Source organism: Aulonocara sp. 'chitande type north' Nkhata Bay, linkage group LG12 (assembly GCF_057382095.1).
Source record: "Aulonocara sp. 'chitande type north' Nkhata Bay isolate Kocher_YH1m ecotype deep benthic linkage group LG12, A_spYH_male_GT1.1, whole genome shotgun sequence".
In the NCBI taxonomy this organism is placed as follows: Eukaryota; Metazoa; Chordata; class Actinopteri; order Cichliformes; family Cichlidae; genus Aulonocara; species Aulonocara sp. 'chitande type north' Nkhata Bay.
In genome coordinates, this window is record NC_141355.1 from 22947220 (window position 1) to 22968433 (window position 21214).

Here is a 21214-nt window from a genome sequence, read left to right on the forward strand (position 1 = left end):
TTAGAGATGATGTCTTCCTTTAAGACTTTGTATATTATCTTGGCTCTTCCTGTTCATGGCGTGAAAAGTCGTTGTTTCCCCTCAGAGACGACTTTAATTAGATAAACGCTACACTGGGTACGACTGCTGACTTAAACTGTGATTCTTTTGGATAATGAACAAACCCAAATGTGAGCGAGGAAACGTGCAAAGTCAACACACAAAGTGGGGAACTCGTGCAGAAACGCTGTGCAGCGAACTAGAAGTGCTTAAAATTTGTAGTCACGACTGAAATGGAAGCTGAGTGGCATTTATATTGCTCTTTCTCTACTCATCCTGAGCACACACGAGGCTTTACAATACAATCCACATTCAGGCAGCGCCTTATTCAACGCACTGAAGCGCTCACATCCACACGACAGCCAATTTAGAATCGCTAATGAACCTAACATGCAAGTCTTTGGACTGTGGAAAGAAACTGGAGCGCCCAGAGAAAACCCACGCGTGTACTGGGAGATCACGCAAGCTCCACACAGAAAGGCCTCAGGGAGGTTCAAACCAAGAGTCTTTATGAGGTGAAAGTGCTAACTACTGCACCACTGTTGTCCTTTCCCATAAGACAACAGCTTCTCTTTAAATAGATGAGAAATGACCAGATCATTTCACCTTAGTTTTTTTTTTAGCAAAAAAAGATGTGTGAAATATATTTGCAAGATAAAGAAAAGCAGATATACAGCTGTTTCTGTGCAGGAGAAGTCAGAGAAAAATTTAATGAAATGAAAACAAAAGCAATTGGCTGTTAATTTGGTGCAACTAGGATACATCAAAGCATCAAATCAAATCGCTCAAGTGATACGACAAGTAAGCACGGTAAGTATGAAGTGAGTCAAATAGAGGCAGATAAGTGAGGCCGAACGTGCGGTGATGCTGTTTTCTGTGGCTCTCTATCGGCAGGAGAGTACTTGAGTAAACACAACAAGTGCCACCCGTGTGATCCTTCCTGTCTGCGGTGCAAAGGTCCAGAGAGAGATGACTGCACCAGCTGCCCTGCAACACGGTGACAGCCACTGACACACAAACATCTGTAGTGTATACTGAAAAGATTGACAATTGACTAAAAAGAAGACAATTGAGCCAACCCACCAAAGGAAGGAGCTAAAATAATTACACGAACCTAAAAAAAAAAGTTTGCAGTTGGTTTGGATTAACCTGTTTTAATTTGTGAAATCTTCATCTTAAACTTGTCAACTTGTCATGCAAGTGCAGCAACTTGTTACACTATAAATATGGATATTATATACAGTAGCTGGGCCTAATTTTGTTCCACCTGCAGGTTCTTTGATGAAGGACGCTGTGACACCCGCTGTCAGAAGGGCCGTTATGCCGCGGGAAGACAATGCCGCCTTTGTCACCACACCTGTCAGGAGTGTACTGATGAGGGAGCTCATAGCTGCACCACCTGTGACACAGGTATATTTAAAATATACATCAATGCCCCTAGAAATTATAAACATCAATCACAAGTGCATTGAGTTAGCTTTCAGGGAAATGCAGCACCAGTTAGTGCAGATAAAAACGTCCTTTATTTCTTCGCTGCCACATAAAAGCTGCACTCTTTGAACTGATGCAGGTTTTTGCAAAGGTTTAGCTGCAAATCTATCCATCAGGCCCATCCATCCATCCAAGCGGGCTTCTTCATAGTATTCTTTGGTTCACACAAAGACTCATTTGTGCCAGATTCCATCAATAAATCCTCCAAAAGTGAACCTAATTAATGCAGCAGGTCACTCAAGGTCTGCTGATAGATGTGGATAAAACATATATTAGTCATTTGTATACTTTAGAGGTCACTGCACTTTGGTCAGCTTTTCAGATCAGTCAAAAAAAAAGAAAGGTCTGTATTTAATGACTACTTTTACTTCCTCTAAAACTGCATGTTTTCTGATCTTGTGCAGCCAATCAGTCTATCAAAAAGCCTTTTTCCTCCCCTCATAACAGCAGTTATAAAATCCGGACGTCATTAGGCAACCACAGCTGAAGAAATATCAACCGGAGGATGGTAGTAATAACTGTGTTTATCACACTATTTCAGGAGGTATTATGGCTGTTTGAATGAATGTATTTACACTGGGGAGATTGTGTTACTCACACACCTAGCCCCCAATCACACACTCACTTTGAGATACCAGACAGCCAAAAGAAGATTAACACCAGATTTTTCTTTCTCTCACACACACACACACACACACACACACACACACACACACACACACACACACTCTGTCACCTTCACATGTGCATACACTCTCAATTAGCCGGCAAGCTTGTCAGACTGTTTGCAAATGTGGTTCCATTTAATTGCCGGTCTGTCTGAGGCTCAGTGAGACATAACAATAATAGTTTGAACAGACCCTCTATCTGCCTCTGCCCTTGTCATTCCTCTCTCAAAACAACCTCTGTTATCTTGGCCAGTCACACTCACATGCGTACAGCTCCGTACTGAGAGGACAGGTCTTTGAAAGTCATGTTCGACGCCCCCGCTCGTCACTACTACGAGTAGCGAAGATACAGATGGATGAAACAAGCAAAATACTAAAGTGTCAGTTTAAAAATGTTGACACGCACACGGACAAGCCCGGACATGTATGAAATTACGGCCAGACACAGATTTTTAAAAAAAAAATGTAATTACAGTGAAAGCAAATACAGACTGGCAGGCTGAGGGTGTTTAGCTGACCAACTGTGAAAAACTGGGTTAATGTTGACATTTAAATATCATTGCATTTACAGTTTCAAAAATATTTGACTTTGAAAAGCACGTGCCCTGATTTAAAGCCACTAAATTGTTTCATTTGAATGTCCAGCAGGTTTAAAACACTTTTTAAGGATCAAACAAAATGTGTTAAATGTTGTAAAAAGCTTATTATTATTGTTTACATAAATATTTATGCCGACAAAAAAAAGTAATTTGCAAAGGGGTTGTTGACTGGTCTCTAAACCTGTGTGAATAAATAATTGGGCTGCCTATGAATTTGGGTTATTTTATCATTTTCCTGGCTTCCATACATTTTACAGGAGAAGCTCCCACGTGTGACTGGCTGTGCCAAATGTCCTTGCGGTATACCAAAACATCCATGTACCCTTCCTTTAAACGCCTGCAGTAAAACTGCTTTGTCCTAACCTGTGTATGACTCTGTGTCTGAGTATGTCCTCAAAGCTGTTTTCAGCACTCCTTCTTCTTCAGATTTCTTTTCCTAAAACTTTTGCTGTTTTTGCTCTTCCTCAGATATGTTTGGCGTGGCCAGGTACCTCTTTCAGGGTCAGTGCCTGGATGTCTGCCCAGAGGGGTTGTTCCAGTTTGAAGGCTCAGAAGGGAGACGGTGTGACGTGTGTCCGGCATACTGCATCATCTGCACTGAAACAGATCGCTGCCTCCAATGCAGCCCAGGACACAAGCTCAGAAATGGCCACTGCATCCCACTGCATTGCAGCACAGGTGAGATACGCCGGTACAGAATGTGCAGGTAGTAGGTCACCTTCTATAAAGAAAAAGTGCATTAATAATATAATTTGTAATAAAACAATATATACTAGTCTGTGAGAACACGTGTAGCTGTATTTTAAAGAATACATAAAAAGGAAAATGGTCTCCAAAAGACAACTTCAACAAGCTACAACTCAGCTGAGCAGGTTTTTAAAGCGAGGATTTTACATTTGCAAGCAGCTTTGCAACCCCCCTCCTCCTTTTCATGCTGTGTTTGACTGAATCTGTCTCATATCTGTTGTAATTGAAGCCTTCTCTGTTCATAAATGAGCCTTAGTCTCTGGAACAAAGCTGCACTGCCAAATATAAATTAGAACAAATGTTGGTCCCGACTGAAGAATAGTAATGACAGTATAATAGATGGTATTGAAAGTTTATTCAGTGAAGCAGCTATTTTTGGCTCTATAAAAACTGATCCCCTAGTAGAGTAATAAAATCAGACTTGTCTTAACTTCGTTCATCTGTTGGCCAATAAACACTTGCCAAATGTTTTCTTAAAGTTGAAAAGATTGAGAAGGACGAACCCGCTGCACTTTATCTCATCGTGGGAGATCAAATGCGGATGCCAGCAAATCGAGTATTGAGCAAGAGCTGAAATTTTTGAGTGAGATGTTATATTTTTTGAGATACTGCGTTTGAGATAAGGAGGAGTGGTGGAGTTAGGTACTTAAAATTTCACAACAGTGAATCTGAGACGGAGGAATGATGGCAGTGTGTAAGTGAGGAGATAAAGTTTATGAATAAGGCGAGATGCTGATCTTATGTGGAAGGCAGACCTGCACAGACAGGATGAGGACCTTGCCGGGTTCGTTAGCTGTGCTGTATGTGACATCTCTGCCTTTTTGTCCTTATATATAATCTTATTCATTTGTGTCCACTTGTGTTCATCAGGTGAGGCCTCGGATGCAGAGGATGAAAAGTGTCTTCTTTGTGATGACGGCTGCGCACAGTGTAAACGCAGTAAGCATTTTTTCTTTCCATCGTCTGGCTGATCCAACCTTCTCCATCAACCGACCTGCATAAACAAAACCAGGCCCTAGAAAATAAGAGGCAGAGGCAGTCACGGGCGCTGCACAAAATCATGAATTAATAATCATGAGCCACCCTGCTCATCGGTGAGATACATTTGTGAAAGCGCAAACATGACACCTACTAAAGAGGGATGCTCTCTAAACGTGTTTGAAAGGATAGTTGTGAGGCATCGCCGCTGCATTTAATGACGTTGCCATTGATTTTAGTTGCACCTCACGCTCTGCTGTAGGCTCTCCATTACTGCAGGTACATCAATTCACTTAGAGGAGCCCCCAACAACTGAGTCAATTTATGAAAAAGTCAGGCGCTCTTAAATCTCTGAGCACTTTCCCTTCACTGGGAAAACCATATAGACTTAGTGTGGATGAGATTTGTGGAGCACTATCGGTACAAGTCACGTGAAGACGAAAGGGCTGAGGGGTAATTATCAACATACCGTGGAAAATTGTTATTGTGGAGCTGAACTAGTCTGAGGTGGAGGCTCACTGTTATTATGTCATTATGCACTCTGGGTGGAATACGTTTCTTCAGTTTCGCTCTTGCCACCCACCCAGTCGTAGCAATCGCAATTCTGCAAGCCAAACAAGTCAGTCAGCACATTAGAGATTTGAGATGATTGGCTGTGTGATGTGATGCCACAGGCCAGAGTAAAGACGAAACCGTGTCGTTTTGTGTCACTGACATCTGACGTGTGTGTGCTCATACTCGTGCCAGAGGTCATCCTCTGTGTGTCAGCGTGGGGAATGCAGCTTAATCTGAATCCTGCTTGTGGAGGACTTTTGGCTGTCAGGTTTGGGTGTATGATATTAAGCCTTAAATCATAATTATGAATAGATATACGAGGGGATTAAATCATGCACTATTGTGTTTTATAAGAAACCAAATTCCTAACCGCTTGGTATTGGATTTTGTTTTCATTTGCCTGAGAGATTAAGAAACTGTAGGCTCGAGCTTTGTAACATCGGATGAGATCAGTCAATGAATTCAAGCCTGACAGTGTGTGATAAGGTGCAGCAGCTGTTTCTCAGTCCTAGCTTCACCATCTTATAAATTCAACGCGTCTTTTTTGACTCGTCATCAGCTTTATGTCCTGTAATCCTCTTAGGTTACTACGATTTGTAATCAGTGGCGAGAGGTTTGAAAATATTTTACAATTGGATTAGTCAAGCTTTTGGTTCTGGGTAATGGCACTGATGCGTGCTTCTTGTGTACCTGGGTGTGATCTGATGAAATCGCCGTATTTTGTCCTTTACCTGGGACTCGAGACCTTCATCTTGCTTATTTTATCACATAGGGCGTGTACTGCAGTATTTTTCCACAATTAAATAAAAAAAGGCCTTTCTGTCTGTCTGGGTCCCATCCTTATTTTCATTCCTCATAACATCTCTACATGGCTGTTCGTGCCACACTCCATTTGATACAAGTGAGGATGGCTTAAATAGTTAATGGATTTCCATTTGTTTACTAATTTTTCAGGAATCGCAGCTACCGTTGACCTCTTCCCGTCCATTACAAAAAGGAGTAATAAAGAGTTAAACCTCTTGCTCAGAGGCTGTTTGCATGCCAAAGCTCGGTTTCACCCCCAGAGTTCAGCCCTTTTAATGCACTGCATCTCATTTCTATGCTTGTCTCTTTGTATCAGGAATATCAAGGAGTTTTTCATAAACGCACTTTCTCAGTTTCTCTTGCTGAATTGATGATTTGTGTTTGTTGACGTTAAAAACGAGTTGAGCCATTTCCCCTCCTGAGCATGTATAACTTTGACCTAATCTTTTGCTTTAAAGCGTGATTGTTGCTTGCGTAATATGTGTGAGCGCGTCCACATTCCACAAGTGAATAGTTCAGGATGTGCGTACAGGTTTTAAATTCTGTTGAAATCCCCCCTCCCCTGGCGTGCACAGTTAATATTTATGCGGGCGCTATTCTCTCTCTCTCCCTCTCTCACACACAGACACAGCCTGGAGGCATGATTTCCGGCTCCTCGCTCGCTGTCTCCTCTTCTATATACCTCCGTCCCTCCCACCTTTCCTTTCTCTCAGTCTCTCTCTGTATGAGTAATTGCTTTCACAGGTAGTGGCTTGTCGACTGCATTGAAGTGCAAACCAGTGCAGTGCTAAGTTGCGGGTGCTGGAGAGAAGCAGGGAGAGGAAAGGGGGTGTAGAGGGGGTCGGCAGAGGCTTTTTCTGGAGAGGATGAAGGTCCCAAGGGAAAGTCTGCAGATGCAGGGTTTTAAAAGCCCACCCCCATGCTCTCTCTGTCCTTCGAGATGTTTTGACATTGTTGGACTAAGGGATGACAGCGTGACTCTTTCCCACTTACCAGTTGGATGGTTTTGAGTGGCAGCACAAATTAATTAGTTTGCAAGAAAACAAGTTTCTTCCTTTGCTGCGTGTAGAAAAACAGTCACACGCTCACCTGAATTACTTATTAATATCCCCTCCATATGTTTCCTGGTCTAACGAAAACAGGGAAAAAAATTCATAACCCGTCACTCACATTATGCATTTTGTGTGTGTGTGTTTTAAGCAGCAGTACACCTGCAGTGCAAGCTCGACAAACAGAAAATCACACACTTGCAATAATTGGGGATGAGAGAAATGCACTGATCTTAAAGATTGGAACCAAAGTGAGCACGGAGACTCGCTGGCTTTTACATTTGCTTTGTGGATTAGGTCTCTTTCTTACTTTAAAATTGATCACACTCGGCTTATGATCGATCTGAGCATGCCATTCATTTCTGTGCTGAGCTGAACACATTTGATATGTGTTGTCAGAGTGCCTCCTGCTGCTGTCTAAAGAAACTGCATTCGAACAGTTACTACCTGCTTCACTGGTTCCTCACCTCACTTGTTCAAAAATCATCATATTTAAATTTTGATTTAAACAAGAATTTCAGAAATGCATACTAAGGCAGTTTTTTTTTTTTTTTTACCCTTTTTTCTTGTGTGGTTCAATCTCTGCTTTTCGCCACAGATGATTTGGGAGATCAGGAGCAGGAAACTGTTTGCCTTAAATGTGAAGAAGGTTACTACCAGTAAGTCTCCTCAGTTGAGTAAGTCATTAAGCTCCTCCTCCACGGTCACACAGTGTGTGCTCATCTTATAATGACTCTTTTTGTCTGCCAGATTAGGAGGCGAGTGCCATCGGTCATGTCCTTATCGGACCTACAGTGTGGAAGATGCCATGGCGTGCGCTCCGTGTGAAGATAAGCAATGTGTAATCTGTGACCAGTCCCAGTGCTACTGGTGTGAAGATGGATTTTATGTCTCCGGTAACACTTGAAACATTTCTTATTTGGTGTGTAGCAAAAATATCAGATAATAAACTGCCGATGGAAAAATATGTAACTACATTTGGTAGACAAAGTGAGGAACTGAAAACCAGAAATGATGCTTTATGTTTGTGTTTTAAGAATATACACTCACTGGCCACCTTATTAGATATAGCATGCTAGTAGTGGTTGGATCCTCCTTTTTCTTTCAGAACTGCCTTAATTCTTAATGGCACAGAGTCATAATTTTTAATTTTTAAGTTCGACTGAGATTTTCATGCACCGACAAGGAAAGCAGGCACTAAACATTTGTCTCCTGACAAGCCAGCATGACAAAGCAGTCAAGATTTACAAGGAAAACTCACACGAATGCACAGGAAAAAATCCAATTCAAATTTTTTTTTTTACTTCAGTTTTATTTATGTACCAAATACCAGGCAAAAAACCCCAACAATGAAATACCAAAAGCATCAAAAACTTAGACGGATCTGCACATGTGACATTTTTCATTATATGCATTACACATTTTCTTTGTGTGTTTAGATGGCGAGTGCGTGGATCGTTGTGAAGAAGGTTCCTTTGTGAATGAAAAAAGCCGGCAGTGCGAGCCTTGTCACCGCAGCTGTCGTAGCTGCCGAGGGCCACGGTACAATGACTGTGACTCCTGCGAGGATGGGTTTATGCTGAGGAACGGAGAGTGTTTAGAGAGAAGCCAGCGTGCCTCTTCCCTTGAGAAACACTTCAAAAAAAGTACAGTAAATGATCATTTGACCTCAGTTCTAACTGCCATCAGCACGATCCATCTAGCATCCTGTGGATTGGTGATAGACTCGTATTGTTTTACATGTTCTGTGTAAAATTAGGAGTTTCACAGCACCATATTTGTTTAATTGTACTAAATTCTGAGTTTACTTCTGTAGTGTTCTTATACTAAAACATCAAACTTAAATGAAGCTGGAGAAACTGAAAGTCATGTTTCTATTGTACTCAGTAGCAGAGCCTTCATTTTTTGGGGGCATTTACATATTTAAAAGACCTTTTATTTTTTTCTGTCACTTGTATGTCATTCCTTTTTTTAAAAAAAAACACTTCCCATTTTCTTTTCTTCGACAGCTCAGTACAAACGTGAGGTGTGCCACCCCTCCTGTAAGACTTGCCTTGGTGGAGGGAAGGAGAACTGCACCACCTGCCCCCCAGGTAAGCAGGCTGTATGCTGTGTTAGCCTGCCTGTGAAACTAGAAAATACTTTAGCTTGATTTCTATCAGAACCCATGCTTTACCATCAACAGGTGATAAATCAACCATGATGTTTTTCATATATCCTATGGAACAATATCAAATACAGCAAATGCCGAAAGATGTTAATCACTGACAATATCATTTAAATTTAAATGAGTGATGTGGTTTTTCTTTTTTTCTTTTAGACCGTTTTTTGACTGCTCGACACACTTGCGTGGCTCACTGTCCGTCTGGCATGTTTGCCAACGTGGAGTCTGGCCAGTGTGAGGAGTGCTCACAAGGCTGTGTCATGTGCCAGACTGCCAATTTGTGCCAGCAGTGTCACAGTGGACTTTATATGGAAAACAGGAAGTGTGTGGTGGAGTGTCAGAGGTGCTTCTTCAGTTTCATCTTCTTTCCCTGCTGAACTCACACAAATGTAAAACGTCCGTAACATCTTGTTCTTATCTCTCTGGCTTGCTTCTCAGAGGGATTCCTAAAGATCTCGAATGCCTGCCATGTAGCACAGGGTGTGGATCCTGTGTGGAAAGTATCTTTCACTGTCTGAGCTGTGAGAGGCCGTACTTGCTGCTCAACAACTCCTGCGTGCTCCAGTGTCCTGAGGGTTATTATGCCAATGATACAGAATGCTATCACTGTCCAGCTCACTGCACTGAGTGCAATCAGTATGGCCTGTGCAAGAGTAAGTATGATCGGTGGAACAGTGAAGTGGAGAGGAATGGAAGATGTGGAAAAGAGCTGTTTTGAAAGGCGATACTAGCTGAACAGATAAGGGAGATGAGGAAGGGGTGCAGAAGAGGGATAGACAGGAAATGCAGAGAGCTCTGTCGCTGCTGCCTTGACTGCTAATAATTCAGGCCTGAAACCTAAATTCGATAGCTGCAGAGGGTCAGGAAGTGAGGAAATGAAATAACAACAAAGAGCTGAATCCTTTGCTTTTAATTATAAATACTTAGACTTTGGAAATCACAAAAAAATGATTTTGCCATCTCCTTCTTCTTCCCAGACTGTGCACCTTACTACTTTCTCCATGATGATCAGTGTGTGGGTGATTGTCCTGATGGCTACTTTGAAAGTATGAGCCAGCAGGAGTGTGTGCGTTGTCATGATGACTGTGCTTTGTGTGATGGACCCGACATAGATGACTGCACTCTATGTCAAAGTGACAAAAATGTACGTTACAGTGGAGAATGTCTTTCTGAGTGTCCCAGCCAAACGTATTATGATGAGACCAGCAAAGAATGCAAAGGTAGGAAGGTGGAAACTTAACATGACCACACAATGAGAATGAAAATGAATCAGTGGAGTTGTTACAGGACATTTATACTCAGATTCTAGTTGGCTCTGTCTAATGGCTTCATATTTTCCCAGATTGTCCCAGTTCATGTCTGACCTGCTCAGGCTCTGAGCCTACATCCTGTCTCACCTGTGCTGAAGGCAGGCAAAAGGATGCCACTGGACATTGTGTGTGGTACAGTGAATGCTCCCCGAGCTCATACAAGGACCAGAATGGGAAGTGTCAACAGTGCCATAAACACTGCCATGGTTGTAATGGGCCAGGCAAAGACCACTGCTTAAGCTGTAACAGCCCACACTTCTTACTACGTAAGAAAAAAAAGATGTACTGTAGCTCATATTATTTAATGTATGCTTGTCCTTTTCCTTTTGAAATGCTGACTCTGTGCCTGTGTCAATCAGACAACACATGCGTGCCGCAGTGTCCTGAGGGTTACTACGTTAAGGACCAGGATGAGCGCTTGTGTGGGCGCTGCCACTTCAGCTGTAAGACGTGTACTGGCCACCACAGTGTGGAGTGTGTCACCTGTAAACCTGGATTCTTCAAGCAGGGAGAGACCTGCGTCGAAACCTGCTCAGAGGGGTCAGGCAAAAAAACAAAGCCGTGCTCGCAAATCTCAGGAGTAGTCTCACATCCTTTAATAAAAAAAATACCATGAAGTAAGCAGATATCCTCTTTCTCTTTCTCAGTCACTTTGGCAACACAGCCACCATGGTGTGTGAGCGCTGTGACCCGTCCTGTAGCCAGTGTCAGGGTGGTGGTAGCGGAAACTGTCTGAGCTGCAGAAAGGGCTATGTCTACATGAAGCAGTGGGGCCAGTGCCTGCAGAGCTGCCCTCCAGGATACTACCAAGTCAGTCATTCCATGAGCTGTCACAAGTGTCACCCTACCTGCAAGACCTGCAACGGTAAGGGAAGCCTGTCATGTCTATTTATTTATTCTTATCTGCATTGTAGCTTATTTTTACCCCTCAAGGCTGATGGGAAATTGAGCCCCATTGAGCCGTGTAGACACCGAACTTTGTGAACTCGATAAGTCGAGAACTACACGTAAGATTTTCAAATTGGTGAAAATTCTACATCTGCTAAAAATCTTAAGTTAGAATCTTGATGACCTTGATGACATCAAAGGTCAAGTTTTCTGAAACTCTTATGAAAAGAAGAACTTGAAAAAGATGTGACCTATGATTTTAAAATTTAAACTATATGTGCCTCTATTAGGAGGCTGAGGGGTAGCTGAGATAAAAAAAAATTATACTAAATTAAATGGAGAACAATTTTTCTGGAACATGGAATAAATGGATTTTCTCATTGAATCTAATCTTAAACTGTAGCAAAGATGAAGGCCTATTGTAACTGCTCTTATCTGTCGCCTCTCTCCTCTCAGACAACAGCGCTTTAGCCTGTAAGTCCTGTTATTTTGGCTACACGTTGATGGCTACCATGTGTACCGCCAAGTGTTCAATAGGCTACTACGATGCATCAGAGGTGACAGATCTCTTGTTTTTTTTATTTAGCAAGTGTTTTTGTTTATGTTCAAATCACTCATTAATCTTACACCTATCATACGCAGCAAATTGCCAGAGCTGACCAAATGTGTGAACCCGCGGATTCAGTCTATGTTTTCTTCTTCAGGACTCAAAGTCAGAGAGCGAGAAACTCAAGTGCAGAGCGTGCCACCCGTCTTGTTTGGGCTGCCGAGGTCCCGGCATATGGAAATGCACCATGTGCCACGCGGGCCAACTCCTCTCTGATGATGGCCGCTGCTTGACCTGTTGTGGAAATGAGATACGCCACAAAGAACAACAAATCCCCAGGGAGTGCTGCAACTGCAAGTCATCACAATGTAAATGAGGAGTCACACTGAGACACTGACTTCCAGCAAACACACCTCTATGACCAGCATGTGTGATCTTTTCAGTGAAAATCCCTCCCTTAGCTTTTTGAACACATACTCTCGCCATACTTGTTCATGGAAAATTGTGTTTAAGTGCGTGTGAATCCTGCAATACATCTGGCCCTATTTAAATAATTTAATTCTCATACAGCCCATGGATGAGTGAACTCCGCTCCCTGTCAATGTAAAGGCATTTAAGTGCACATTTAATCCCTGAGATATCTTAGCCTTCTAGGACCTGGCGTCCACATATGTGGACATCACATTTTGGGTTGTCTAGACCACAGTACTAACTTTTGCTCTACAAGGGCCTGATATCCACTTACAAGGACATTATACTGCCACTGTTCTATCAAAATTATAAACAAATATCCTCATATGTGCATCTCATTTTTGTCAGAAACAAAAATCAGGTAAAAAAAAAAAAAAAAATCTGCCAATTCTTTGTTTTTACATTCATCAGGTCCCAATCAACCCAAATATCAAAGAGAAATTAAAAATGCATGCCATGGAAGCATTCGGGTCTTAGGAGGTTAATATAAGATAAAGAAGTGCAGTTTCAACTGCACATCTCAGTTTTCTACATGATTAATGTGTAAAATTACTGATGAAAATCTTCTTGTTTTGCTGGAAATTTCTGCAGTGGATGGTAAATAGATTTGTGCACTTTAACCTCATGGTCTGCTCTCTCCTTTTTCTTAGTCGAGTGCATCTTGGATGTCAACTTTGTGGTGCTGCAGGGGGAAGCTCAGAACAGTGGAGCTAAAGTCTTTGCCTTCGTTTGTGTTCTCATCATCCTCTCTGTGGGCGGAGTGCTCTTTCTCATCTTCAATGCTCGGTCTAAATCCCGTGCCGCGACACCCAAAACCAGAGCTGGAGGGTACCAGAAACTGAGCACCAAGGAAAACACTGCACCACAACCTGCCAGCTCTTCATTTGGGGAGTACAACGACAGAATTATTGACGGTGACGATGACGAAGAAGAGGAAGATGATGATATTGTGTACATGACACAAGATGGAACGGTGTATAAGAAGTTCAAGTATGGGCTCTTGGATCAAGATGACATTGAACTAGAGTATGATGATGAGAGCTACTCATATAGATGAAGAGAGCGGACAGGGATGGTTCTCCGTTTGATGTTTATTTTGCAACTTTGTTGTGCAATGCCTTTTTTTGTAAAAGTAGAAACCGATCAGTCATGTTAATTTAATCCTTTTTAAAAAAAAAACAATTTGTATTCCTTTAGAAAATATTTAATTTCTAACAGTTAATTAGCTGGTGGGGCAAAGCTATGTGTAATTATAATAAAAGACAAGCCTGGGAAAGGAATTATGGGTATAATCAACATTTTTTTGCTACATATTGAAAATTTGAACCATCATTGTTTCCTGTTTTCATATCTACACAGAGTCGTTTAATATTTTGGTGAAAATTATTTGGTTCTTTCAAGTTTGATAAACAGTGGGAAATAATGTTGTGGTGAAACAAAATGTTATTTATCTTTTTATGCTGAGAAGTGGCCTGTTGCATACATGTAAAAATATAATAAACATTTAGAAACCGATCAGTATAGGATTTTTAAGACAGACACCTTTATTTGGTGATTTAAAAATCAGATGTCAGCCAATATTTTGTTTCCTTTCAGATACATGAAACAAAAACAGACTTCCCTATCTAAGATAACATGCGCAGTTTAAAAATAATCTACTTTGCCCTCTACCCGATTCTGCTCGGATCAGCTTGTTGTTGAATTTAAAATGCCTTTTGCCAGCAGGGGAGTTGCAGCGTGCCCTGTACAAACCATGCATTGAACTACTAACACTGGTGTTTCTCCCATCTCTTCTTCATTTTTTAAATTTTAATTTATCAACCATTATAAATGCCGACACTGAGCTATCGGCAAATGGCTAATAATAGCTGATAAATTGGCTCTGCTATAATAAAGATACTCTGCAAACCTGCATGGGTCATCTAAATTAGGCTTGCTTCTTAAGTCACTATAAATGTGATTCAAGACAAATTTAGCTGGATTTCTTTAGGGGAGGTTAGTGTTGTCTCGTCAGTACTATTTAATACAAGTCACCTATATTAAATTTCAAGTGTTAATTTAGTTGGAAAATAGAAATAGAACAATAATTAAATTATGTTAATGTTTGCAGGATTCAGCTTTGTCAGCAAAAGCTAAAACTAAACATCTTTGCATTTCACACACAATACTATATTTAATAGCACATACATGTAATATGCTTCTCTGCTTTGGCAACATGGGATTTTAAGCAGTCTTTAATTAGTGCTGAAATATCACCATTTTACTGTGTGAATCAGGTTAGAGGAATTCTTAGACTAGTGTGATTTGTGACCCTGTGAGGGTCACTTTGGATCTTTTCAGAACGATTTACAGTTGTTGTTTCCTTGTTTAGGCTACATTAAAATCTACCATGTCTGTGCAGGTGTTCAGACCTCCACACAACAGAGCAGAAAGATTCACAAGTGATCTTCCCACACTTTTTCTTAAAATATTTTTCTTACAGTTTGACTTTATTGTGACTTTAACGTAGCAGCTTGTTTGGTCTCGCTGAGATAACAAATCTTGTTCAGTCACTGAATGTGAAGTGAAAAGAGTTGGGATTTTTTTTTTTTTGTTCTTTATGTTAAATGTGCTGTGAATGGTTGTTTCATAATAAAGCTGGATTAAAATAAAATTCAGTTCAGGGTTCATGTGGTTAAAGAATGGCGACAATGGAGGATGTCAAGATTGCACACACTCACCAGCCACTTTATTAAGCCTTTTAATCTCAAAAATATGCTTCAGAACCGATTTAATCTGAATTAACATGTATATCTGTGCATATTTGTAAAAGCTAATACGAGTTCAGTAACAAAATTCAGGTTGTATCAGCCAAAGATGTAATGTGGCAAAAAGTATTAACAGGTCAGACAGCTACATATTGTTTAATGTGGGTTTCTTGTTTTCATCATTTTTGAAAATGCGTTGAATGTATATAAAGCTTTAAAAAGGAAAGAGAAGAAAATAACTTTGATACAATTGAATTAAAATGATTTGATTTAATGAAACATGGATGAAAATAAAGGTGGATACGCTTTAATGAACTCTACATCAAGTATCTGTGGTCCCTGTGTAAACTAGACTAAATAACTGCAACATGTGAGACTAAAACACCAGACCGCCCTGCAGTAATTAGACGGGGGAGAAAAAAAAAAAATTATCTATCGATATCACTATATCTTTGATAGGCTTGATAAAGCAGCACAATTAATTAGTTCAGTCCTTTGCACGCATTAGAAATGGAACAACTAAAAGGCATCTCACCAGCAAAAACAGCTGAGTGTACAACAAATGTCTTTTAACTCTAAATAACATTTTAATATGTCTCATGTAACACAAGAGTTTATAAGAGCTGAAATCACATCAGCAGGCTTCCATCATCAGAGCTTCGAATGAAAGTAAACACTTCATTGTAAAAGCCAAACAGGTACAGTCTCGCACACACGCGCGCGCGCACACACACACACACACACACACACACACACACACCTAACACCAGCCAGGGATTTGACAACGGTTTCTGAATGTAAATATATTAAATGCTGACCGATGCAGATACTAAGAATAGTGTGCTAGTTTGATCTGTTCAAATTCTCATAAATTGGTGTTAAACACTTCCACTTGTACTAAAAAGATCTTTTAGCATCTCCACCTGCCAGTGTTTTTCTATCTGGAACAAAGCCATCGACACTGAAATGAAAAGGCTAAAGGGAGTAACAAATTCCCAACGTGCTTAAAGCCCTTTTCAGCCTTAGTGTTCATCTATAATTAACTGCTGATTAAAAGGACCGGTCACTGACAAGACAGTTAAGTGATACCTAAATCAAGATAAAATAAAAATAAAGCTTAATAAAAGCCTTTGCTTAAAACATTTTAGGTAAACATATCATTCAATAAATAACCATCTTAACCATTTTCTTCCTGCGTCAAAACAAAACTGAATTTCTGGCCAAGTGTATAAGTTTTAGGGCAGTGTCCTTTTACGTTCTCCTTTCCTGAAGAGGGACATGTAAGGAGAAAACAAGAAAACTGAAGACTTTCAAAAAGCCTCAGATTGCACAATGTGTGTTTTTGTTGCAGATAATAATGCCCAGACCTTCTCTTTAACCATCGCTGAAGCAGAAAAAAAGAAAAGTCATGTATTTCCAACCAAAATAAATAGTGATCAGACACTTAATAGTCTATTCGTACCTTTTACACACAATATTTTACAACTGCCTCTGCAGTGGTTGCAATTACCTTAATCCCAAGGTCTGTTTTTAGTGCCTTCTCTAGTAAACGATTCCAAAATATACAGCAGGACCGTTGAGAGGCAGACATAATCAGTCTGTGTGACAAAACCAGGCAGGAAGCTTAACAGCTCTTTACAAAGAGACACCAACAACAAAAGAAAAACAGAATAAAAAAAGAAAAGAAAAAAGGATTGCTTATGATTAGGTCCATGTGCATGCATTGTGACAGCGAGGCTGAGCATTTACATAAACCTTTGTCTAATTCTGGTCTGTGTGAGTGTATCCACAGCACTGCTGTCCTAGCCAGCTGTTAGTGACCGTTCATAATAGTCTGTGACGTGGACGGGCTGGGCGTGGTGGGCAGGACTGAAGAGGAGTTGGCCGTGCTGGTGAAGAAGTTGTCATCTTTCAGCTTGTGATGCTCTGGCAGCTCCAGCTTCATCTTGGCCTCCTCAATATCACTGTTGATTGCCGCAATGAGGGCTTCTGTCAGGACGGAGGCAAAGGTGAGAAAAGTGTTATGAGAGTCGCACAAAAAAAGGGATGATGGAAATGTATTCCTTAATACTGAGCAAAACTTTAAAAGGGCATTACTGGCATCACACTACATCACTTCTGTGTTGAGATGAGTGTAACTAAAAGGCATACCGAGTGAGTTAAAGCTTCTTTCTGGGCGGATGTAGCCCACAAGGACCACACTGAGAACTTCTCCATAAAAGTCTTCTTTGAATTTGTGTATCACATGAGTCTCCTATAACCAAAAATGCATAAAGTTAGATAAGAGCCATAATTGACTGAATTGCTTTTTTGTATTAGAAAAATGTTACAATGTTGCATTCGCGGCTATCCTGCATCTGGGGAAAAGAAGTGACTTGCAAAATAAAAAGCCAATCAATGCCAGCGTGTGGAGGACACGCCATATCCAGACTGCTTTGCTGGACAAAATGATTTGAAGAATTTGATGTTTTTAAATTAGTGCTGACAGAAATCAGTTTTTAGTCCAGATGTTGGGCTTTTTGGCATACATCAGGGTTCTCTCACAGTTTCCCAGCCACCCTTCCACTGAGCCCATTTCTGTTGAGGCTTCAGTGAACAGTTGATGCATCAACTAAAGGTCCAAACTCAAGGTTCTGCGTCAGGTGTTTGTAGATTTTTTTCCCCCCTATTTTAAATACGGTTCATCTGCTATTCTGTTTGTTCTCCACTTGTACAAAGATACAAAAATACTATTTTGTTTGTTAATCTGTTTTTGTTGGAATTATTTTATAGATTTTACAACAAAATGGGAACAAATATTAACAAAGTGTCAGAAGATACAATTTAAAACAGTCTTTGCTAAACTGTGTGTTGCGTTTACACATCACACTGGTTAATTTCTTCAGTTGTTTTTTTTAATGCTTTGATGACTCATAAGTCAGTTGTAAGTGGCTTAAACAAAAACATTCCTCTGAAAGTGGGGCCTGACAATGAGTGAAAAAGCAGGCAACGTTTGAAAGACCTGCAGAAAACTTAACATTTAGAAGATTATAAGAAAGTCAGAGTCCTTGAAAGCTAAAATACTGAGTGACAAATGATGGCAAAAGACTTTTGCACAGTACTGAAAACTCAATGTAAAACACATACAAACAGTAGTGGACAGTGTCAATGTGAAAATGACCTTTGGTGGAAAAAGTAAATACTGGTGAAGAGAAAAAAAAAAAAAAAAAAAAAAAAAAAAAAAAAAAAAAAAAAAGGACAAATCAGTAATAAGAATGTCTACAAGCCATCTGCAATCCAGATGAAAAACAAACAAAAACAACAAAACACAGTTTAAACTAAAACTGTCAAAATGATTTTATGCACAACATTATTAGAAATATTAAAAACAGACACAGGCGGAAAAAAAGGCAAGTTCACAAAGAAACGAATGCATGGCACTTTCTAGACTCGAAACAACCTCACACTAAGTATAAAAATAGAGGGGATAACCCATATAATTGACCACAAAAAGCATTTTAACAGTCCAAGCCTTTAGGGCTTTCAGTCTGTAGTGCACATAAGCTATATCTGTCTCTCTGTAACAATAATCGGTCTGAATCTACACTTTTGAGAGGAGGTAACATTTCTACACATTGAAAGGGAAGGGAACCCACAAGACAGACAGCTGCATTAAAATGCCTAAACACTGGAGCTCTCGTGTCCATTTCTTACGCTCCTGTTATCTTCAGAAATCCTTATTTTTAAATCTGCTTAGTTTTACCTGCATATGCTAGCCACATGGCCATTTTAACAAGTAGAATACAGTTCTCTTTTCTACAGGAGATTCTGTTTTTTTATTTAAACTTCTTCCCACTGTGAGGATGCAAAAAAGTATCCTTTTTTGATATACAATGGGCACGATTGAGACAGGGGAAATTCCCATCTGGTAAACTAGACAAAAATTAAATAAATGAATTGCTGAGGAGATTTATGAGAATCCACCCTGACTAACACGTCTCAAATTGTTGACATGGTCATTAGCAAAAATAAGTATGTCGCGAGATGGAATAGACCAGTGTTCTTTAAAACCAGGCACATTGCGCGCGCGTATATATATTATACACACACACACACACACACACACACACACACACACACAAATCTATATTCACCCACGGCTTAGTCAGATGACTTTTTAAAGAAGTTCACATATTCAGCTTAAATACATTTGTGTGAAATCTAATTTTCCTCCCAAAGCTGTAGAATCGATGGACACTTATAACTAGATCATAATTAGCTTAGCCCTTTACTATCAAAGACATCTTTTGTGGCCACAACACTATGGCATTTAAGTGCTTACCATGGATTTCTTGGTATTTTTGTAGTAAGGGTTCCAGCCGATGCTCATCACCATTTTGTAGACATCGCCATTACCCACACAAGCCCAGCCGTAGTAGATCCCTGTGCTGATATCTGCTGGAAGATTGTCCACCACGGAGTCTTGGAAGTTTGCTGTAGGTCAGAGGGAAACATCAGATGATGGGAATAAAAAGGATGCTGTGGAAGAAGTTAGTGATTTTCTCAAAATTACTTCAAACTAGAAGAAGACTTTTTATTTAACTGAAGCGTTCAACTGCTTTTTATGATAATGAAGGCCAGAAATGTTTGCAGAAAGCATTTGATTAATCTGTTAACTTCAGTGTATTCAAAACTGGTACTGTGAAACGAGACAAACTGCTTGAGAAACTTCTGTGGAGGACAAAAAAAATATACATGAAAGACATTTATTACAAACAAACTGCATCCAATATCCTATGCAAGTTTGATTTTAAGCCAAAAATCTTGCAAAATGCTCAAGGCCATATAAACTCATGTGTTTTGGTTTTGTCCGTGACTGCACGCTGCCCAGAACTCCATTCTGATCTCTTAGAGTAAAGCCCACAGTTCATTCATTTGGCCATTTCTTACAGCAAAAAAAAAAAATGCTGAACGCTGCCTGGTCAACAGGTGTTTAAAATGCAGTCCTTATTAGTTGTTTTCAAAGCTATTGGACTGATACTGGTTAAGTGTAAAGATCTTAAACCCTAAACTTATAGGTGGTGTAAAACAAAAACTGAGCTTATTTCGAAAAGTACACGTGAGGATAAATGAAGTAATTAAAAGCTGTGAATCATCGTGACATTGTGGTAAAAAACTAAACGATATTTACGTAAAAGGTGCAGAGCAGTTCAGTCGTGTGTAAAGGGGCAGTACAAAGAACAGTTGGACTAACAGAGTAACTGATCACACGTGCTATAACGCACATGTATTATATAAAATCAGACCACTAATGTTAACTTTGTCTACGGTTGTTTCCAACTACTAATTCCAACTACGTTATTTGCGTAAATCGGTGTTTAGTTAAGCTTAATTAAAAGCCCTGCAAACAAATGGTAAAATAGTCAACTCACCTGTGGGAATACCGAGTTCTTTGCTTCCCCTTCCAAATCCTCGAACGACCTCTCCCCGACAGAAGTACGGCAGGCTCTTCATGACTAGAGTCTGGGACAGAAGCTGTGTCTCTTGAATGAGCGCTACAGAATGACCTCGAACGACACACGGAAGTCCGGCTAGCTAAACAGACAGGACTACACGGTTATCTAACGCACTCTTTTTGCCCAAATTTTGCCCCTGTAGAGTTCAAAGTTCACATTAGTCTTTAGCTATTATGCTGTCCTCCTCGAGTAGGTTAAGGTTGAACCGTGAAAGTTCACTTACTATGCTATCAGCGCTAATAACTGTTAGCCTTACTGGAAACGAATAATTCCTAAAGCGGTTTTCTCCAAAAGTGCTGCTTACACCAGATCTGACAGACAGAAGTCTCCGCTTCAGACAGATCCACTCTCCGTATGACTGAGAAAACGAAGTACAGATCCTCACAGGTAGCCGGTTATATTACGTGTGTTGCACCATCACATATCTGCGTCACCAACGCTTCGTCTGATGTCACTGACCGCGTGACCAAAGACGGACGAGTAGCCATGTGCTGCCTTCAGGTGCTGTAGGAAATATAGCGATTACAGATACTCTGGCAAAGGAGTTGAGATGTACGGACAGCTCGATTAGTTTTTAATCAGGAGGGTTGACTTGGCAGTCTTTTCTTTTATACTAATGCCACTAGTCAAAACTACATGAATTTGAGTTTGCTGGTTTGGGA

General features: G+C 40.3%; 2 protein-coding genes across 2 annotated transcripts; one reads left to right on the plus strand and one right to left on the minus strand.

Moving 5' to 3' along the window:
* Positions 1-429: 429 nt before the first annotated feature.
* On the plus strand, positions 430-14963 carry LOC147317480 (proprotein convertase subtilisin/kexin type 5-like). Its single transcript, XM_086257956.1, has 17 exons — positions 430-554; positions 1313-1449; positions 3266-3475; positions 4415-4483; positions 7529-7589; positions 7681-7826; positions 8370-8576; positions 8940-9023; positions 9251-9437; positions 9533-9747; positions 10072-10314; positions 10437-10670; positions 10764-10944; positions 11052-11269; positions 11749-11849; positions 11997-12207; positions 12961-14963. Exons 1-17 carry the CDS (start codon positions 430-432, stop codon positions 13365-13367), a joined length of 3036 nt encoding a protein of 1011 aa, XP_086114082.1. The 3' UTR covers positions 13368-14963.
* Positions 14964-15624: 661 nt separating this feature from the next.
* On the minus strand, positions 15625-21011 carry rfk (riboflavin kinase). Its single transcript, XM_086314469.1, has 4 exons — positions 20469-21011; positions 19379-19530; positions 17209-17311; positions 15625-17046 (listed from the first exon to the last, which is right to left on the minus strand). Exons 1-4 carry the CDS (start codon positions 20548-20550, stop codon positions 16871-16873), a joined length of 513 nt encoding a protein of 170 aa, XP_086170595.1. The 5' UTR covers positions 20551-21011; the 3' UTR covers positions 15625-16870.
* Between the last annotated feature and the right edge of the window lie 203 nt (positions 21012-21214).

Coding starts and splice junctions, on each gene's coding strand:
- rfk (XM_086314469.1), bottom strand. CDS start 20,550: ATGAAGAGCCTGCCGTACTTCTGTCGGGGAGAGGTCGTTCGAGGATTT. Junction 19,531..20,468: donor AGAACTCGGTATTCCCACAG/GTGAGTTGACTA, acceptor TCTGACCTACAG/CAAACTTCCAAGACTCCGTG. Junction 17,047..17,208: donor AAGAAGCTTTAACTCACTCG/GTATGCCTTTTA, acceptor CCGTCCTGACAG/AAGCCCTCATTGCGGCAATC.
- LOC147317480 (XM_086257956.1), top strand. CDS start 430: ATGCAAGTCTTTGGACTGTGGAAAGAAACTGGAGCGCCCAGAGAAAAC. Junction 555..1,312: donor AAACCAAGAGTCTTTATGAG/GTGAAAGTGCTA, acceptor TTCCACCTGCAG/GTTCTTTGATGAAGGACGCT. Junction 12,208..12,960: donor CAACTGCAAGTCATCACAAT/GTAAATGAGGAG, acceptor CCTTTTTCTTAG/TCGAGTGCATCTTGGATGTC.